Source organism: Sprattus sprattus, assembly GCF_963457725.1.
Source record: "Sprattus sprattus genome assembly, chromosome: 10".
NCBI classification, from domain to species: domain Eukaryota; kingdom Metazoa; phylum Chordata; class Actinopteri; order Clupeiformes; family Clupeidae; genus Sprattus; species Sprattus sprattus.
Window position 1 is genome coordinate 20,835,420 of NC_137908.1, and position 21,560 is coordinate 20,856,979.

The window sequence follows — 21,560 nt, forward strand, 5'->3', positions numbered from 1 at the left end:
TTTACATATAATATTTTACAGTAGGCCCATGAAACAGTTAGAAATATACAAAACAATATTCTTTGACTAGACATAGTATCTATATTTTTATTTATTATACTGTTATTATTACTGTCATTATTTTTACATTTCATGTGCTTTAGTTTCTGAGATCATTGTATTATTGCAGAAAACAGCAAATAATAACGATAAGATTCTTCAACATTTAGACAAAAACATCATACAGGTCAAACAAACATTCACAGTTACATCTTTTACACAGTACAGTTTTACAACATTTTTGTTCAGAGAGAAAACTGCAGTATGGTATCTTTATACAAAATCACCGAACATCATCGATTGCACATTTTAGTTAGATATCTTTGCAGAGAGCAAAATGACTAATTTATCCAGATCCCTGTCATGTGTAGCTGCCACAGAAGCAAACTAACATATTCCTTGTTGAAATGCAATCTCAATACCTTGTGGAATTAAAGCTTTGTGCTTTTATCTGGTGAAGTTAGAAAATAGGGAAACAAGCAGTAAACTCTCATTTAAGCCTACATATATAGTCGTCTCTATCTGAATATATTATAACTATATTTATTGCCAAACAACTCCATTTCCTAAAAAAGAATAAAAGGAACAAAAACTCAAAAAACATGTTGGCCTTTCCTTGTTGGCAAAAATCGCTGGTTTATCTTTAAGGTGCCCTCTGTAAACTGACGTTGTTAACCTGCACAGTCATGTAAACAGACTATAGCTTCTACTAAATTTGATTGATGGCTGAAGGCCTTCTCAGGCCTTCCAAATTTTAGGAAAAAATTTGGTCACTTCCACCTTTGTTCCTGAGGAGTGGCATACCAATATATTAAGCAAATAACTGTTTGAAAATGGACACTGATAAAAATGTGTATGTGGTAAGAGCTTGTACCCTGTGCTTTGCAATGACACATAGCAAGACTAGCTTTTATTCCAAATCTAGGTGGTGCTTGTCTTTTACCCACAGTATGAGGATGGTTTTGGTCCTTTTCACTCTTACATAGAAAACATCCTAAATTGAATCTAAAAAACATACAAAGTCATATTTGTCTTTAAAAAACAAAAATAAAATTGTAACAGTCTGACATAATACTGAATTGCTTTCGTGGCAGGTAGTAAATCATACTGGCCTTGTGCTTTTTTGAGGGACACCCTTAGAGTTACTGAAAAAGGTCTGTAAACCACAGGGTCTTGGAAAAGACTGATAGTCAGGCTACATAGAAGTATACATACATCATGAGATTTGGCCTTGCCTTTTGCACACTCCCGTAATGGTCATTGCTTCAATTGGTCAAAAACAATTCCATTATGCAATCACGGGATTGCGTTTATGTGCCCTGTAACTTCGCCTTTTACTTTTCTGTATTTCAATCAAATACAATCAAATACAATCTGATTCTATTCTAAATTTGTTCTTTTTACAATATTTAATAGATTAATTACATGTAAATATCTAAAATTAGCACAGTAGTGTTGAATCACATTGGGCCTCCAATTCACATAATTTTTGAATTTACAGTAGTTCTCTGGTTACTATGTAACATTTTAGAAAGACTAACATTTTGCATATGATGTACAAACTATCACTAGAACGTTGCTTGGTAGTTTGTCTTTTTACAAATGAAAAAAAAAAAATGTAATCAGGTTGGTCACATTTTTCCCTAGGAGGTAGGTGATTATATTTTAGACATGGAAGTCCTTGGCTGTGTTCAACCATGATTACGTGTTTCTGCCTGATTGTTGCAGGCCTGTGGAATAGGAGTTTAGATGTAAGCTTCCTCATTGGCAGGGTTGGGGGTCTCAGGCTGCTGCTCTGGTCCATTCTCCTGGGCTTTCGCTACGACCGTTACCTTAAGCATCATCCGAAGGCGCTGAGGAAAACGCGAACATCAAGGAAAACATATCATCATCAAACAACGATCAACAATCATTTTGAAGATGATCAATTAGCCCTCAGTGTAACTACTATCTTAATAACCTTAACTCTGTTTCCAAGGAGAAGAAGTCACCACAAAAAATGATTTGTGTAGTTTCATGCAATCCTCAGTCAGTGATACTCCTGTATCCACAAGTACCACAACTACCTATCCAAACAAATGTATGAATACTTGTTCACATTTACTGATTTATGTGTCATGAACTGATTTAAAACAGTTGATCTTTCAACAAACTGGTAAAAACTCTGACTGTCACAAACACTCTGTTGTCTGTAGCGTCCTCAGCAGTACTGACCTCTTTGTAGGAGCCCTTGAGTGTGAGGAACATGTAGCCCATGTACCCAGGGATGAGGAGCATGGAGGACAGGGCCATGCACCAGCCCACACCCTGGCCCCATTTAGGGAACACATAATCCCCCATGGTGAGAGGGACCATCTGAACCGCGCTGAAGAGGAACACGCCCTACAACAAAGACCATGAAGAGAGCTATCATTTACAAAACATCTGAGAGACGGAGACAGTAATATCACACTGTTATGTCTAATCTTTGAAGAACTTGTTCCATTCAAAAAGCAAAATGGTCTAAATAATTACAGTATTTTTCTCTGCTACACGGCATATTTTGCCATAATGCCAATGTAAACAAGAGGTCAATTTCTTAGATCATCTGCATTGCTAAACCAAACAGCAGGATGTTGGTACCAGCTGTTGCTAGGTAATGGATTGCATTTAAAGTGGCCTGCTAACACTCGCTAACTAGCATTTAAAGTAGCCTGCTAACACTCTGCTAACTATCAAGCAAAGTAAAATATTCAACCTGCCAATTTTACATTATTATTACAGTATTTGAGCGAAGCGCAAAACAGTCATTGCCAGAACAAACCTAAGGAAAACTGATGGGCAAAGTAATGTTTTGCTAAATGGTTGGCAAGATAGGCAGTAACACTTTAGTTGAAGTGGTATCACACATATCAGCCAGTCTCATATGTATCTCATTTATAACAGTACTTACAGCAACAATGAGAGGGGTAAAGACCACCCAACACAACTTCCACCAAAGGCAAGGCCTGTATCCAATCATCTCCTGTATGTTGTCATAGAACTTATCCACACCTGCCACACAGAAAACATGCAAATGTACATCTTGAATTTGACACATTATGTAAATATCAGGAGGTGATGCACACTTAACCCCAGATTACTGCTGGTGAAATGTCTGAGGACTGGCACCTCTGATAAATGCAAATAAGAGTCATTCAGCAGTTTTGCATAATCAACCCTGTCATCCATAACAATTAAGATTCTACAGATTATCGCTCCAAGTGAGGAACTGGGTCTAGTGCACACATTTTCCATGAATTACAAGGTCTTTCCATTTTAAATATGTATTTTCCTCATAAAAGCCTATGAAATCAAGGTAATAGGCAATCTTTGTTAACACTTTACTTTAACCCAGTACACATTTATAAATGTTTAGAAAGTATTCATAATGCATCATAGTGACCCACATAAGTATATCTAACTATTTGTAACTAAACTTGAATGTACTCATAAAGTGTTATGATGTTGTAGTGAAAGCCTCACACAACTTTTATTATGAAAACTTGAATGGAGTCAAATATGGCTCCATAGAGATCACTTGGTGACTAAAGAGCATTTGACATAGGGCAAACATGTCATCAGTGCCATTATCAAAAGATAAAAGAAGCTTTATTATGCATTCTGATACTTCAAGCTGTAAGGGCTTATACTATTATATTGTTATAACGCTTTATAAGTGCAGTCATTACTTTTTATAAATGGTTATGTCAATAATTATGAGGCATTATGAATACTTTATGTGTTTTTGCATTTCTAATGCCCTATGGATACTGGGTTAAGGTAAAGTGTTACCCAATTACCCAAGCAAGGCGCTAACAAGACCAAAACCATGGGTTAGATACCCAGGAAACACATATACTTGATGAAATTGTATATCTTTACTGTACTGTATGTCGCTTTAGATAGAAATGTCTTCTCAATAAACACATTTATGGTAAAGAATCAATTCATGTTCATACCCAAAAGTAGGTAAGCACATTCCAATATAAAGGGCACCTCAGGAAGACTGACTCCAGTCCCCAAGAAGTTTGCTGATTTGAAGGTGAACTCACCATAGAACCATGATATGGAGACACACTCAAAGAACACCAGGAACAGGAGGCACATTCCACTAGCAGAGTAGTAGTCAAAGAGTTTAAAAACGTACAGGCCACCCTGGAGAAAGAAAAAACAGTCAGATCAGATTATTATCACCCAGCAGAAGACAAACATGCCCATCTCTTCCTTTACTCATTTACACATAGCCTTCAGTGAAATGTGAAGTCAAATAATAGACAAGCCTGAAAATTCCAGGTGAACATGAAATCACACACTGGTGAGGTGAGCTGTGAGGGACTCACAAAAATGGGGACACATATTGTTGTAGAAACACAGAGTGCAACAGATACAGTGCAAATGGTGGCCAAAATGTTTAACCTTGACTGTAAGGTGAGACACAGTGCAGCAAGTGGTGGTCAAGGAAATTGTTTTATAACCTGAAAGATTGTAGTATGGGGCTGGATAAAGTTGGATAAATGGACCAGTTTTCTTCAACTGTTCCTGTAAGATACCCATCGCTCTGTCAATGCATGACCATTGTGATGGAGTATGCATTATCTTATGAAGGATAAAGGAGTGATATCACTTCACTATTTATGTTACTACATAATTTACAAATGATGTTATTCATTTTTGTCACTGAATGTTTCATATGAGCAATGGGAGTCATCTGAAACCACTGTATTTAAGAGGTCTCCCACCAACCAGGTTTATGACTACTGCTACCTTTTGCATGCTCAGTCACATATCTTATCCAAAATAATAACTACCTCAAATCAAGAGTCATGTGATTGCATAAGTGGAACTCATGACACTGCCAGAGTCAGTAGAAGTCAAAGACACACAACGCAGAGAATCTTTAAGAGCTTCATGGTTACAGTGCCCCACTCAATACATTTTGAAATATGATATATGGGAGTCATTTTAGGTCATCTGCAAATATGTGCTTTAGTGAAGATGGCTGTACATGACTTAATGTATTATGCAATCACCAAGAGGACTGTGATAGGACCACATATAGCTACTGGGATGTGGGCGGTTATTCTGAGCCTTTTACCTGTGTGATATTGGAGAGGCCTATCACATAAGACACCATGCAGACGCCAGCAATGAAAATCTCTCTTCTTTTCCTCAGAACATGGGGGAATTCATCCACCAGAGCCGTGACGAACCCCTCCACTGTGCAAAACTAAAGAGAAAACATGAACTTTAGCGTGTAGGGCATATAAGGTCACTTATTTGGGTATCAGAATAAAGATCCATATCACAAGCAACATAGCAGCTTTGCTGAATAGAGCACTGAGCACACTACAGAACTAAAGAACTCATCCCTATCATCATCGAAATACACCAAGGTTATTGACTACATTGACTACTAACTTGAATACAAGTTGACGCAAAAAATAGGTCTATCAAAGAGTCATGACGAAATACTTTTTTTGTTTTACCTGACTGTCAATTCCAAGCATAAGCAACATTGAGAAGAACAGAATGGCCCACAGTGGTGAAACAGGTAGCTGTGTCACTGCCTGTGGGTAGGCCAAGAAGGCCAAACCTGGACCTGAGAAATAGAAAACAAGAGTTTGGTGCTTACTGTACATTTTAGTCATGATTTGAAACGTGCTCATGCTAATTGGAAATTGAAGGAATCTTTCAAATGCAATATTCTTTCTTTCTCCAAATAAAACATAACCTTATCTGTTGCAAGTACCTGATGCAGCTACTTCAGCAATAGGCCGGTTTGTAATATGGGCCATGAAACCGACAATGGAGAAGATGACAAAGCCAGCAAACATGCTGGTGAAGGAGTTGATGCAGCAGACAATAATAGAATCTCTGTGGATCATAAGAAAAGAATAGCTCACTACTGCTGAATGGAGTATTGATTCCTTAGGTGCTTACAGCGGAAGGCATATGGTTTGACCGATTGTCCGGATAGTTGAAACTGCATATGTATAAAATGCATGGCACCAAACACCTGTATTACTGACCCATAAATGACTGACAGTTCTATGATTAAAAGCCACAGCTGCAAACTGAATTATGGTACATTTGATTGCACCATTTAACAGGCCAGGCTTAAAGACATACTAATAGGAGTCTAAATGCCTGTGAATAAATCTTACAATTGCTGCCTACTTGTAAACATTGTTGTGGAAAGGGTTGTAGCTCCCAAGGGCAATAAGTGACCCCAGTCCTAACCCATACGAGAAGAAAATCTGGGTTGCAGCATCCAGCCACACCTGACAAAATCAGGAAGAGAGGAAATATTAGGTACCATGGCTGACAATCTCACAACCTGTGATCCAAACAACTATAGGCCACATCTGTTTGGGAGCGATATACTGCACCTCAGACTCCTTCAGCTTGCTGAACTCCGGGGTGATGTAGAACAATATGCCGTCCATTGCTCCAGGCAGAGTTACTCCACGGAAGAACAGAATGAAGAGCATGAAGTAGGGGTACGTTGCTGAAAAGTACACCACCTGGGAGGTACAATCAATAACTTTATGTTGCAGTAACAACCAGGGATTGAGATCACCTTAAGTCACACAGGAGCTGACAGAATAGTTATTTGTCATTGTTCAAAGTCTGTAAATGTGATAATTTAGGTTGGGGTTAATACAATACGGCATAGAGTGTAATTATGTCATAAAACTGTTTTCTTTGCTGGGAAAGTTGGTAAATACAGCAGTTTTGTGCAACTAATAAACAATACATTTTCCTTAGAGTGTAAGACTTGGCTCCTACCTTTCCAGTCCACCCTACACCTTTCCAGATACAGAAGTAGACGAGTACCCAGGCGATAGCCAGTGTTATTGCCAACGGAGCACGGACCGTTCCTGGCTGGTCCAGTCCGTCCGTAAGCTCATGTACATTACGTCTAGCAGAGCAAACAGAAAGAATCACTGTTGGTGTGCCAAAGCATTAGACACACTTAAGTTTTGGCATGTTGTCACTCCACTCCGCCAACCTTCCTTTATAAATGTATTGGAATGTTAAACAAATACAAATATTTCTCTTACTCCCAAAACTCCACAACAGCACTTGTCAAGTTGGTGGTGTTGACCAAGCTGTAGTTTGAAAAACATTTTTCTGTGTTCCAGGCATTATCACATGACGCCCATGGTAGGTCCTGTCATTTGGCAAAATATAGCAAAGTATTTGTGTTACTCTCTTTTTCATTAGAATGTTGTCTTCATATGATTCTCTCTCTCTCTCTTGGTACGTGCATGTCTGTCTGTCTGTGTGTGTGTTTGTGCGTGCGTGAGAGAGTGAGGTATGCATTTATGTTTCAGATCTGGGATATGTTTGAAGTAACAACATAATGGTACAGTGTATATGTAGTTTGTGAGAAAATATGCAAAGACATACTCACAGCAGTGAACGAGTTAAACAGATAGTAAATGGCCCAAGAGATGATGACAATGTAATAAATGTTTAGATAGAAGGAGAGGAGTGCGGCTGCCCAGCCAATACCTGAGAAGGCGGAAGCAGGAAAATATTGACTTGGTAGAAACTGACCAATACGTAATTTATAAAGGTTCCGCGCTTTCCAATTTACATGGTGCATCAAATAACAATTTTAATGAATGTGGGGATAGTGAACCTCATGACAGTAAACCTGCATATAATCCGTGACTAATTTCTCAAACCGTAGCTTTAGAGGATTAACAGCGTTTTGAAAGAGACCTCCACAACAATTTCCACGCTGCGTAGCTTATATTTGGAGTGAATTTGCATGTTTACCTTTGAACATTGGAGCGAGTTTCCACACTCCAAGTCCGCCAACGGATGTGTACTGACCGAGGGCAGTTTCGAGCAGAAACAATGGCATTCCAGCAAATATGAGGGTCAAAAAGTAAGGAATCAAGAAGGCCCCTGAATAGGAATTAAATGGTAGAAAGTATGAGTGGCAAATCAACATTTCAACACACAGCAAGCTACCATGTAGGTTATATTATAAACAATGAGCTATAACAACACGTTAATTTCGCTGCAAATGAATGGTGTCGCGGAGGAAATGCGCGCAGATTCCTGTGCGACCTCAGATGGGGTAATCTACAGTCGAGCAAATTAGATTATTTAAATTAACCACCAGAACAATGCAGCCATTGACGAGTCCAGTTTGAGACTCCGTTTGTTTTAGAGCAGGGGAGAATCCAAGAAGTTTTGTTTACCTCCACCGTTTTTTCCACAAAGATATGGAAATCTCCAGACATTGCCAAGTCCGATTGCGTACCCAACACAAGATAGAAGAAAGTCAAATTTCCCTTTCCACGTTTCTCTTTCGGGCAAATCCTTTGTCGACGGTTGGACTTTCACAACCAAGGTTTTTGGTTTATCATTGGTTGTCGGCTCCTCGTTAAGTTCTGTTAACACATGTCCATCGGTTGCTTTTGTACCGTTAGTCGCCATGTCTCTGGCTTTTGCAGAGGGTCCTGGCCGGTGGACGGGAGAATTCAGCACCAGTCCACGTAGACAGCAGTTTCGCGGATCCTCACCCAAGCGTTAAACTGTATGGTGCCTGAAATCAGGAGAGGTGCTTAAAACTTTCCAGATGAAGTAGACGATAATCTGAAACGATACAGAAGATATATTATAGTTAGATTTTTGCATGTGTGGTAATAAATATCAAGCTGTCACCTGCGCTACTTTGTACCTATGCGGAGAATGGGAAGAAGAGACATTACGTCGGAGGCAGAAGAGCGCTCCGAGGAGGCGCTTCTAAAAGCCATTAGATGCGACCATGATCTGTCCGTTTATTTCACAGAACAAAACATGTATTTGCCCTCAGAAAATGGATACCGACAATTGTAAGATTTTGCCAGTGTATTTCAATTTCTCTCATTTAAAGAACAAAAACACAGAAAGTAATGAGTTAAATAATAATTACATGTTTTGTTCATTTAAAACTAGGCTATCTGGTAACTAGCATTGGGTAGGATGCACAGCTGGAACACGTAGAAAGTTAGAGTAGGATACATTCTGAATTTTTAATTCACATTGCAGTTAGCCCTTTATTTCATCTGTGCTACGAGTTTCTGTACAACACGACATTTTTGACGCAGTAAAATGGATTTTTAAATATCATACTAGACATTAAATTATAAAGACAGTTTTAAATAAGGTGATATTGAACATACATTTTGAAACATGCTAAAAAAAAGTGGCATTCACTGAATGCTGACATAGCCATGTCGCTGGTGCCGAGAGCGCAAAGCTCTGCGCATCAAAGTGAGCTCATCTTTCAATTGAACACTTTTGTTGTTTTGAGATAACGCGTAAAAACAGACCCAAGACTGCTGTCAATTATTTTACGTGTTCTGTCTTTCTAGCGAATGAAAGAGTTCTGCATCATCAATGATCATCAATGATGTTCACGCATATGTCCAAATCTATTCATTTGGTCAGTAAACTATTCCAAAAAAATTGACATGCAAACGATACAGTTAGTGTGGCAGTCAGAATCAGACATAAATCTAAAAGTTATTTATTCGTTTCAATAAAGAATTATACTTACAGCAAGGCCGTTTAACTAAGATTTTGTGAAGGGAATATCCGGTGGTTCTTGAAGAAGTTGGACACAAAAAAATATCACTGATGCAAACAAAAGAGGAACGTCTCCATTAAACTTAAGAACAATTCGCCTATCCAGGGGGAAAGGTGTTCAAATGTCTCGGTGAATGGTGCTGTCCAAACTTGTGGTGCTGAAGGCGGAGAGGGAAACGAGTCGACAGGCAGTTTCGCCTTGTACCACCGTCTAACATCAGCAACCCGAGATGTTACATGTAGCACGAGACTCCGCTCTCATCTACATTTCGTCAATGTCATCTGAAAGTCGACCCTCCCCATGTTCAACATTTCCACCACTGATATCGCAGCGGGTCTGAGACTGGAGCATCTTCTTGACTCAAGGCTTTATATGGTTTCTGTTTTTTTTTTTCCTTCAGAAATTCGTGTAGTTTTTTTTCTCCTCTCACCAATTCAAATTGGCCACTCACGGTATGCTGATACGTAATTTGATGTTTTATGACTTAACATTTAGTTTGCGTGACTGCGTGAAGAAAGTTAGCCCACTGACCTCAACCTATCCTAGATAGCATAGGAATGCCAAACGTCGTGTATGTAGAGGATTTCGCGTTCAGATTTACTAAGTCGATTTACACTACACAACTAAAAAGACATGGACCTGTTTTTCCACACAATGCGCAATGTCGTGTGAAAATCAGTCGTTTAAAACATATGCTACATAAATCTCGCAATGAAACGATTTAAACGGTTTTGAGGATGGTTGATTATTTTACTGTAAACAATTTAGTCAGTTCTATTATGTTGCAATTTGATTTTGTTCTCACGAGTTGGTCTGTCTTTTACGAGTACCCATCCTCAAAAATCTCCACTCCTTCCCATTCTCTTTCTTAGCTTTCCAGGCCTCCCAAAACTGTGAGCAGCGAAACAACAGACAGCAGAGAATATGTTTTGGGAAAAGCCCTGTCAACTCATTTAATCTAGCTAAACCAACACATCCGAGGTGGCAGATCCACGGAGGATGGCAATCGTACACTGGTTCCTGGCAAAATGTGATAAGGAAACCAGTCAATAAGTAGAGTCTGGGAGTGTGAGATAAATTGGCTAAACTGCCTTAAATCTTCTTAGCGCTCTGTTTCCAGAAATAAAATACCCCTGTGGAGGGACCCAAAAGAACACTTTCAATGCAGACTTTAACTCCCATATTGCCATACATTAATAGTCCAATACTGAAAGATTAGGGACTCATGGGTCTGTACATTAGACTTTGATGACTTGAATGCAAACTAGCAGTGGAGCTTAAATGAAAGATGACATCAGCTGAAATGGCATCCTGCTGGTCAGTTATTTTGACCTGCCACATCCACAGAACATTAGGAATGCAGGAAATGCAATATATCTTTGGTATGTTAATGCCCACACAAAAGGGAATACAGAGACAGCATCCTTAGGGATACACTCATCTTTCTTTATCATTTATGAATGTGACCCTTGAGATGCATGGACGATCCTGATGTTGACACTAATGATTACACACTTTCCATTTGAAACCATTTCATAGTGCTAGGTATTTATTCTCGCACCCCACATCTAGCAGGCCGAATTTCAGTTTTGCGCTTACCATGCAAAGCCTACAGACTCAATTGAACTCCCCCTCTCTCACACACACACACACTCCACTTCCCTCTTCATCTAATTTATGTGCCTCTCTCTCTATCTGTGTGATGCAAAGGCTGCCACACAAATTCTATTGTTTTTTTGTTTTGTTTACTTAACTTTCTTTCTCTGTCTGCCTCTGTAGGCACTTGGTGGAGGGAGATACACAGATGATGGCAGATGGTGAACCAATGAGGGGTGAGCTAACCTACTAATGATACAAAATGAAATTTAGCATTTAGATTTCCATCTGTGGTATTTGCCCTGTGGGGATGGGGGAGTTAGCCGTGCCACACGTTTGGAGACCTGCGGTGAGAGTTTGGAGTGTTGGCAATGGTTGGTGGCACACTTGATTGCTCAACTGTGCACTGAACCCTATAATTGCATAAGGTGGTAATAATACAGTCCCTCAAACCCCTGATATTCAGCTTGTGTTCTGGTTAAAACGGATGCAGCATCAAAGCCGTCTCTGTCTGCACACTACAACTGGAAACACCAAGCAGTACAGACATGTCCTCTGGTAAGCCTGATTTGACCACCATTTGTTTGATCTTTTCTTAGCTTTATGAAGAGGTTACTGTGATAATCAAACAGAATGATGCAGACATTAGAGATATTGTGTAAAATAATCTGTCAAAAAAAAATTGAGCCATTTTCTTGTAAAAAAATTAATAAATTTTTTTTGTTGGTCACCATTATCTAGTTCATACAAATAACTTACAGCAGCTCCATAACACAAAACTATGAGAAACACAGCCATTTAATTCATCCTCTAAATTCCAAAGTATACTTACTTGTTTGTATCTGTTCACAGGGGACCAGCATTCAACCTTAATCATTTTGCCTGAATGAAAACAGAAAGTAACAAAACAACCCTGAACCAAATACATAAGAAAAGATCTAGCCTTTCTACACAGAAGCTAATTCTGTTTATAGTATGCTTCACTGAGCACAATATCATCTATCCAATACAAGCCAGCATGCAACTGTTTAGTTCTGTTGGTTTTCATGGATTAGCAGCACAGCACATGGCTATGGGAATATGACACAGCGCAGGCAGTGAAGCTGGACAGAATCACCCCTTTCTTCTTTTCAGTGCTAGGAAAACAAGGCCTTGGTGTCAGATCTATTTATGCGTGACACTCCAGGCCCCAGAATGTGGCGCTCTTCATTGGTAAGGCAGTCAGGTACGCTGCTGCGAGTCCTCCAGAGGCTGTACTGTGCTGGGTTTCCGCTCCCACTGAAAGACTCGAGACAGACTGGCATGTCGGTTGCTGGGCGATCAACAAAGATACTCAGGGCCACTTCTGCAAAGGAGCTATGAGGGTAGGCGCATGGAGGGGTTTGGGGGTGGGGTTTTTGAGCTGAATGTGGAGGCTAAGCCAACAGGTGTCTCATCTAGAAAAGCAGGAATGTTAGTGAGGTGTTAAACATCGTTGCGAAACAATGGCTTATTTCCTCATGTGGACATTACACCTTAGCACAAAAAAAGTTCTTGCCAAAGTTTGATCTTTTTAACTATAACTGTTGTGCCAGGCAACAATAATGTAACCATTAGTCCACAGTGAAAAACATGTGGAAAATTAAATAACTTACACTAACAAAGCCACTGAATAATTTGTTATTGATGCCAACTCTTAAACTCCTAATGTTTGATGGATGAAATGGAGGTCATTAACCACTGCAGTGTAAACTACTAATTAATATAATTCAGAGTTATATGGCATGATGAACAGTCACAGTTCTGTCAAAGTCAGTTGAATGCTCCATCTTAGTAATATGCTAAAACAGTGTTGGTGTGTTGCTGTTTGGGAAACGCACCCCAGTTTGGGATACACTATTCCAGTATTCTATTAACAGAATAGAACTGGAGTCATGACAGTTCAAATCATTCTTTTTGAACAGCAAAACAGACCAAAGGAGCAATGAGATTTAAACTCTGTAAATGTACACATTCATGTACAATCATGTGGTTGTCCTTTCCTACAGAGATACACATGATATACCTTACATAACAACCACTTTAATCAAAGTATGTGCTCTGTGAAAGAATGTAGTCACTCTGGCTGCCATAGGCTCTGTTACCAGACCATTTTTACAGCGACCCCTTGAACTACCTACCAGTGTACATGGGGTCTTCTATACTTGTTTTAAGGTCACATGTAAGGTGAGGAATGGTGAGATTGCTAGAGTTCTATGCTAGTTACTTGAGACTTTGGTAGATAAGATAGGATCACTAGTATACCCCAACATGTGTATTATTAAACCTAACATTTGGGAATATTACATACAGTATCAGATGGAACTATAGGGGATCTATTGGAGATATAGTTTGTAGTAATATAATTAAATTACAGTATATTTCACACAGTAAATGCACAAGGCCCATCTCATTCTGTTTAATTGAAATCAATTTCTACCAGAGCAACTTCAATAAACTGTGGCATTCTAATATATCTAAATGTGTAGCTAAAATTCAAAGTGGTCCAAAAATAACTTTGCACCACAACAACAAAAAATGGCTCTTAAACATAAATGTATTGGTCTGTGATTTTTCATTTACACTGGTCTCGTGTAAGTTACATGAATGAGGTGACTGATTATTCCATTAGTCAAATCAATCAATTGATTAGGCGCTCCGGGATTCAGTTTACCCGCTATAGATATTGTGACATACTGGAGAAAATTATAAAATTATCTTTAAAAAAATATTCTAAAAGCACAATGCTATGGTTCATCATTAGAAATTAATTCATACAGTAGGTGAATGTGAAGCTCCTCTGCTGTGTGATATTGACACTGTTTAATTCAACTGAGGCTGTGATGTGAAAGCTTGTATGTAAAGCCTTGACATTTGACACATGTGACTGTCTCATCTTTTAAATCATTGTTGTGTTGCGTATGAATAACTGCATTAACATAACAATGAACAGTTAATATGTTAAATAAAAACACTTAATTCATAGCATTCATTACTAGTTAACTGCACCATTAGCAGAACCAAAAACAAAATGACTAAGCGACCCCCTTCTTTCATTGTTTTTCGATCTTGGTCTATCAAACATTTCTCATAAAAAAGCCCATTTAAATGCATTAGCTGGTAATTTGTATATCCTACGCAGAATTACTGAATTTCTTGGCTAAAACAATTGGACCATAAAAATATAGGCTAATCTATGCAAACATAAGGTTAATGTTGCTAAACTTCTGTTAGAATTTTAACAAAATGAACAACCATATCTTTAAGTATACTGCAAGCTTGACTTGGCTGACCTAGATGTATTTTGTTAAATTGTACATCAACAGAAACCTTCTTTTAGCCACATTTGAAAGGCCATCTTTAGCAAATAGTACAAAACCGAAAGATGAAAGACAGAGATATTACAGGGCGAATCAGCCAATAGCTTGGAGAAAGCTCTGATTCAGAGGGGGAGAGAGCACCACGGGGAATAAGCATTGTGCAATCCGCTCGCTTGCCTGTCTGGAAATTCAATGGAAATAATTGTTCATCAGAGCAGAGTATTAGACCTCAGACTCAGAGCTACAGCTCTTCTACCACACTGAGTCTATTTCTGTCTGTGTTCTCTGAGAGTGCATTCATATTTTTTGCAATTAAATTAATTTATAGAACAACATGCATGCCTCTTCATTGGGAGTTTATTAATAAAACAATGTTGCCTCCATTTCCATAACACTAACAATGACAGCTTATTGCATAAGTGTACTCCAAAGTGTATACCCTAATGTTTTTATAATTGGTGATGTAAAGATGACATAGCCATACAAATTGCAAGTGATGATGAGTAACTGGAATGCTTCTGGTTGAGCCAAAAGGCTCCCTTTTAATGGATACAACAACATTCAATCTACTGTGATACAGATTACACAGGCGTTGTTAAATCTGGGTATATTTCCAACCAAAACCAACTCAGAGAGAGGTTTGGTGAAACAAAACACTGGCAATTCCAGATGATGTGGGATGTGCCCTTTGCTCAACACCATTTTTAACAAAACCTTGGCAAAAACCCTGCGGCAAATCATCTCTAGTCGACACTGTAAACCTCAGACTAACTCTCAATTTGAACAATTTGTATGTGACTTAATACGTAAGTGATGTCCTTTCAAGAGGATCAACGTAGGGTCCATCTATTCAGTTCTGATTTTTCATTGAGTATATACATCCTTTCAATATCAATATCTACAGCCAGGAGCGGGGGACAAAATGTATCACTCTATCTGTCACAAATCATTTTTATTACACAGCCTTGTTCCTCTGCAAGACAAGTACCGGTGGGTTTTAGCCATCAGTGTAATACTTCATTAGGTTTTTTCATATGGCATTGATAGCAATTAAAGTGTGTATATAAATATGGTTCAACCAATCAACTGACTGAAAGCAACATTTTAAGCAACATTTTATGTCAAAGAGGCTTTTTCATGAATTAAATTGGTTGTTTGGGTGAACTTAAGCTCTAACCCTGGGAAAACTATTATGTTGGAATTATATATTTTTTCATGTTGCACTTGAGCAGATGCTTTTTACTTGTTAGACAGCAAGGCAGTTGAATGTGATAGGGTGGTCCTGGTAATAGCGGCTCTCCTCCTTCGGGGATAATGCAGGTGGACAGAATTGGATTCTCCAGTCAGGGCTAATATGTTGAGTTAATGGCTTTCTCTGGCCACCTGCCTTCTTTGTCAGATGTGGTGAAATGTCTACATGAAACCACATTCATAGAACAAGCCAGCGTTTTCCTTTCTACATCCAAAGAGCTTATGCCTTTATAGCCTGCTGACACCCCTTCCAAACTTAATTGATGCTAGGCACATTATAATTCCTTCCATATCACGCCTCTCTTTGAACATTTGCTGGCATGTGTCCAGTACCAGAGAGAACCTTTCTTTACCTGTCAGAATGCATGATAACATTATGGATGAGGATATGTTCAGGGGGACACAAAACACAGAGGATTTTGAGACAAATAAGGCCTGCAGTTATAGTATTTGTGGACGTGTTGCTAGGCAACACTGCAGTCAGTTTCAGTCAGTGTTCATATGGCCTTCAGCCTCCGGTGGGCTACTGACTGCTATGGCAGCTGCTGGAAAAGGGTTCATTAAGTTTTATAGAATCTCCATTAAGTGTTCAGATTAGGGTTCAAAGGTTAATTCAAATTCATCCCAGCCTTAAAAACCCTACCCAGTGCTTTGTATCAGAGCTCAACTCGCACCCTATGGCAGTGAAAGCCAACGAATTGCACATGCAGTACCTTTCTTTCCAACCAATAGCAATTAATCAAATCTGCTTTTATTCCCATTAAAATGGATACATTTTATTGTCAGTTGCTAGACTGACAAGCGCAGGCATTATTCATTCCTTCCCATGTCAATCACAATATTTAGTGTAGACTAATTTATCAGTGATTTTTGCCTCAGCAGCCATCTCTACTGAAAACACATTAATGTTGCATCAAAAACAGGATAAAAAGCTTTATCACTGCCAGACTATTTTGCATCTGTGCATGCTATTTGCTGTTTGTCATCCACCTCATTATCTGTCACAGAGATGTATCATAACTGCTCTGCAGTCTTCCAACAAACAGGACAGCTCTGAACCTTCACTGAATCTCTCTCTGACAGAGGCCTAAGCTCCTGAGTTATGAGACTCCTCCTAATCCATGTACGATTACTTCAGATCAGTGATGAGCTTCACTGAGGCACATCGTTTTTTTCACTGTGTATAGGATTCATCCACCTAATCACTTCAGTAGGCACTGTGGGCTTCAATCTCTGATTGGCATGCATCTGGGAACCAGGGACCAACCTCATGCCTATAGACCAGAAAATTGACTGGTTAACCTGACTGAACATACAAAGCCCCATTACATTTGTCTTTAGCCTTTATCTTACACATTCCCTCTGATGATATGCTTGCACATAGTCCTGCACATTATGGATTAGTCTTATACTTCTGTGAGTAACTGGCATGCAAAATACAGTGGATACAATAAAATATAAGACTACATACAAGACACCACTGACACATACATTGTTGAAGTAGCATTCTTCAGCCCGCCCCCCCCCCCCCCCCCCCCCCCCACTGTGCACTATTGTATACCTGTCCTTTGTCATTGTCTCATTACTGGTACCTAAACAGGTGTTAATTGTTTCTTACTACATACATTTTGTCCGGCTAATTAGGCACGCAATGTTCCATTTGAACACTCTCCAACATCTGAGGGTTCAAACATCAAGTGTGTGTGTCTGTGTGTGTGTGCGCGTGTGTTGACGAAGGGCTGCTGTGAGGCACTGCCCTTAGAGTGAAACCGACTGTTCATGATTCAGTCGATAGGGCAAATTAATTGATATTTTGTAATTATTTTCTGCTTCCATGTTTAAATTCATATTCAACGGTAATTGATGATAATGGAAATAAATATGGCAACATTTTCTCTTCATGGAATACTATCTTGCACCATTATGCCGAAACATTTCAGGACCCTGGTATTTCATTACAGTACAGCAGGTGCCTGAAACCTCCTGTCACACGTGTCCCATTCACCCCATTCATTGCTATGGAAACCGGCAGGATGAATTGGTAGGTGATTTGTGCCACTCCACCAATGACAGACCTGATAGAGGCCAAGTGCTGCAGAGTTTAGCTCTACATTTCATCCTGACCTGGCGAATACTGCAATGCAGGGAAATGGTAACACATAAGGAAGAAGGAAGGCTTTAAACCATGCTAATCCTTTCTGTAGGACCTATGATATATACAGTGGGGAAAATAAGTATTTGAACCCCTGCCGACTTCGCAAGTTTGGCCACTTGCAAAGAAATGTGTGATCTACAATTTTAATAGTAGGTGTATTGTAACAGTGAGAAACAGAATATCAACAAAAAAATCCAGAAAACTGCATTTTATAAGATTTATGACTTAATTTGCATTTGATGCAAAAAATAAGTATTTGAACCCCCAAGCAAACAGCAAGAATTCTGGCTCCCAATGGCCAGTTATGTGCCCAAAAAGCACACAGATTAGTCCTCATTAGGTCTAACAAGGTATACCTGATCTCAACTGGTGACCTGTATAAAAGAAACCTGTCCAAAGAATCATACTTCACACCTTCAACCTCACCACCATGGGCAAGACCAAAGAGCTGTCCAAAGACGTCAGAGATAAGATTGTGGACCTGCACAAGGCTGGAATGGGCTACAAAACCACCGGCAAGCAGCTTGGTGAGAAGCAGATAACTATTGGTGCGATTATTCATAAATGGAAGCAACACCAAACAACTGTCACCCGCTCTAGGTCTGGGGCTCCATGCAAGATATCCCCTCGTGCGGAATCAGTGATCATTCGAAAGGTGCAGAATAACCCCAGAACTACACAGGGGGAGCTTGTGAATGATCTCAAGGCAGCTGGGACCAGAGTCACCAAGAAAACCATTGGCAACACACCACGGCGTAATTTTTTGAAGTACTGCAGCACTCGCAAGGTCCCCCTGCTCAAGGAAGCGCATGTACAGGGCCATCTGAAGTTTACCATTGCACACTTGAATGATTCTACGGAGGATTGGGAGACAGAATGTGGTCAGATGATACCAAAATCAAGCTCTTTGGCATCAACTCGACTTGCCGTGTTTGACAGGGGGGGGATGCTGAATATGACCCCAAGAGTACATCATACCCACCATCAAGCATGGAGGTGGAAACATTATGCTTTGGGGCTGTTTCTCTGCCAAGGGTACAGGACGACTCCACCGCATCAAGGGAACTATGGATGGGGCCATGTAACGTGGAATATTGGGCTTGAACTTCATTCCCTCATTCCCTCCCATTGAAAACACAACACAAAGATTTGGAGAGGATCTGGAAAGAGGAGTGGACCAAAATCCCTCCTGAGATGTTTGTAAACCTGGTGACCAACTACAAGAAACGTCTGACGTCTGTGCTTGCCAATAAGGGTTATTCCACCAAGTACTAAGCCATTTTTGTCAGTCAGTTTTGGGGGTTCAAATACTTATTTTTTGCATCAAATGCAAATAAAGTCATTAATGTTATAAAATGCATTTTTCTGGATTTTTTTGTTGATATTCTGTTTCTCACTATTAATATCCATCTACCATTACAATTATAGATCACACATTTCTTTGCAAGTGGCCAAACTTGTGAAATCGCAAGGGGTTCAAATACTTATTTTCCCCACTGTATATATGACTAAAATAGACTAACAGCTGACAGCAGAATGAACCTAGTCAAAATGACAATAATGATGATGTAATATAGCCAAAGTTAAACACCTCAAATCCAACAGAGACAAGGCAAAGATTACAATAATTGACAACAGATTCTACCAAGGTCAATTGTAGTGTTCTTGCATTGATTGATAAGCACTGTCTGAGGCAATTGTTACCTTCAGTGTGACAATTTGCCTTCCATGAAGCTTTAAGACCCAGCTGTTTAAAACGGTGGTGCCAATTAGCACGCCTGTGCAACAGATAATTCATTGGCCAGCTCCATCCATCATGTGTCACAGAGAGTTGTAAAACAATGTGCTTTCAGCTCGTCTCTCCTTTGGTTGTGGTTTGACAGGATCAATAGTCTCTCACCTGACGAAGCACAACATAACAGAAAACACTGGAGGCAATGAATGTAGTATCATCAATAACAGGGTTATTCGTGGGTTGTCATTAACTTGATCCTGTCTTTTACAGATGTCACTTGAGTGAATGGCATGTTGTATGTACTTGTATTGTTGTATGTACTTGCATTATTATCATTATATGATATTATATATAATATTATTATTATTATTATAATCCAAAATTAAGAATCTAATGTAAGATACTATGTGAGGCTTAATAGGAGGGAAAAGCTGGCAGATATTACAATAACATTTCACAAGAAGGAGAATGTACAAAATGATTCAAATTTAGATCTGAGTTTAAGTTTACTATCTAATCTCATCAGACCTTTGTCATTAGTTTGCATACATACTTTCATCAAGGATACCCCAATAGCAAAATCCAAGAGAATTAATCTGAGATGAAAGATAATTTGCGTGACATTGAGTCCTTTGATCTCCAAGCACCTAATCATTACTTTATGATACCTAATCATTACTGATTCATTCTATCCTTGTAGCATTTCATTTTCAGCGCAGAAAAAGGATTCCTGCATACACAGATGGTATTGTGTCTTCTTAATGATATTGCAGCAATTCAGTTTGACATCAGAGGACTTACAAAATCTTTCATGTATTAGTATAAGTAAGTTTATCTGTAACATGATCATAACATTAAATCATAATTTCAAATGGTAAGGTTTAAAATGTAAGCATTTTGGACATTTTCTCAAAGATTGCAGGACTCATTATTGATTTTGGTCACCATGTCAAGAATCTTCAACATACTTTAATCTGATCCTGACATTATTATACAGTATAATGTCCTCATTATGTTATACATAACAGATACGACAAGGTGTACAGTACATGGATAAATTGCCTTCACATCTCAAACCAACTACAGATGAGTGTAGGGTTTATGTCCAGGTAACAGACAAAAAGGTAAAAATACATTTTGTCCTACAACATTTTGAACATAAAAAGAAAAGAAGAAGAAGAAGAAGAAAAAAGAAGACAACTGCACTAAAATGTGAACTTTCAGCATAATGTAAATTAAATATATATTCTTTGAGGACTTGTGACTTATTTGAACTGTAATGCAACTGAAATGTATTTAAATATAATTTATATTACATATACTGTATGTGTCGTTTTAAAGTGGGGACATTGTTTGTAGTGCTATAAGGCCAACCTTAGCATTGATATTGATATACTCTAATATTCCCATTTGGCCAAATACATTACTGAGAGACTTTCAATTCAATTGAATTCAATTTTATTTGTATAGCGCCATAACAATACAATTGCCTCTAGAGACATGGTCCTCTAGTTTGTAACCACTTGAGATATGGAAGAAAGTAGAAAAGCAAGAATTTACTAGAGGATCTGTTGATATCTTTCCTATTATGTCACAATTTACCCAGAATCTCCAGCAGAGCAGCTGGCTACAGTGGGTCAGACTGACAGCGTGGCCCTGGGTTTGGAACCCTAGAGCTGGGCCTTCTGAATACTAATCATGGGCTTTTAGTGCTTCAGGCACAAGTGGGCATGTACTGTAGCTCATTGCTTCAAGCATGTGGATGTTTTCTGGATCAAGAGCATTACAGTGAAATGGGTTACACAGTGGTGGAAGGAATTAGCTAGTGGGCAG

General features: G+C 39.0%; 1 protein-coding gene across 1 annotated transcript; it reads right to left on the minus strand.

Annotated features, from left to right (window-relative positions):
* Nucleotides 1-1,749: 1,749 nt before the first annotated feature.
* On the minus strand, nt 1,750-8,517 carry slc6a1b (solute carrier family 6 member 1b; the record flags this gene model as incomplete). Its single annotated transcript, XM_080846466.1, has 14 exons — nt 1,750-1,892; nt 2,254-2,421; nt 2,972-3,072; nt 4,113-4,215; nt 5,156-5,287; nt 5,547-5,659; nt 5,810-5,934; nt 6,238-6,341; nt 6,450-6,584; nt 6,850-6,982; nt 7,125-7,234; nt 7,478-7,578; nt 7,849-7,980; nt 8,280-8,517. 14 exons carry the CDS (start codon nt 8,515-8,517, stop codon nt 1,785-1,787), a joined length of 1,803 nt encoding a protein of 600 aa, XP_080702592.1. The 3' UTR covers nt 1,750-1,784.
* Between the last annotated feature and the right edge of the window lie 13,043 nt (nt 8,518-21,560).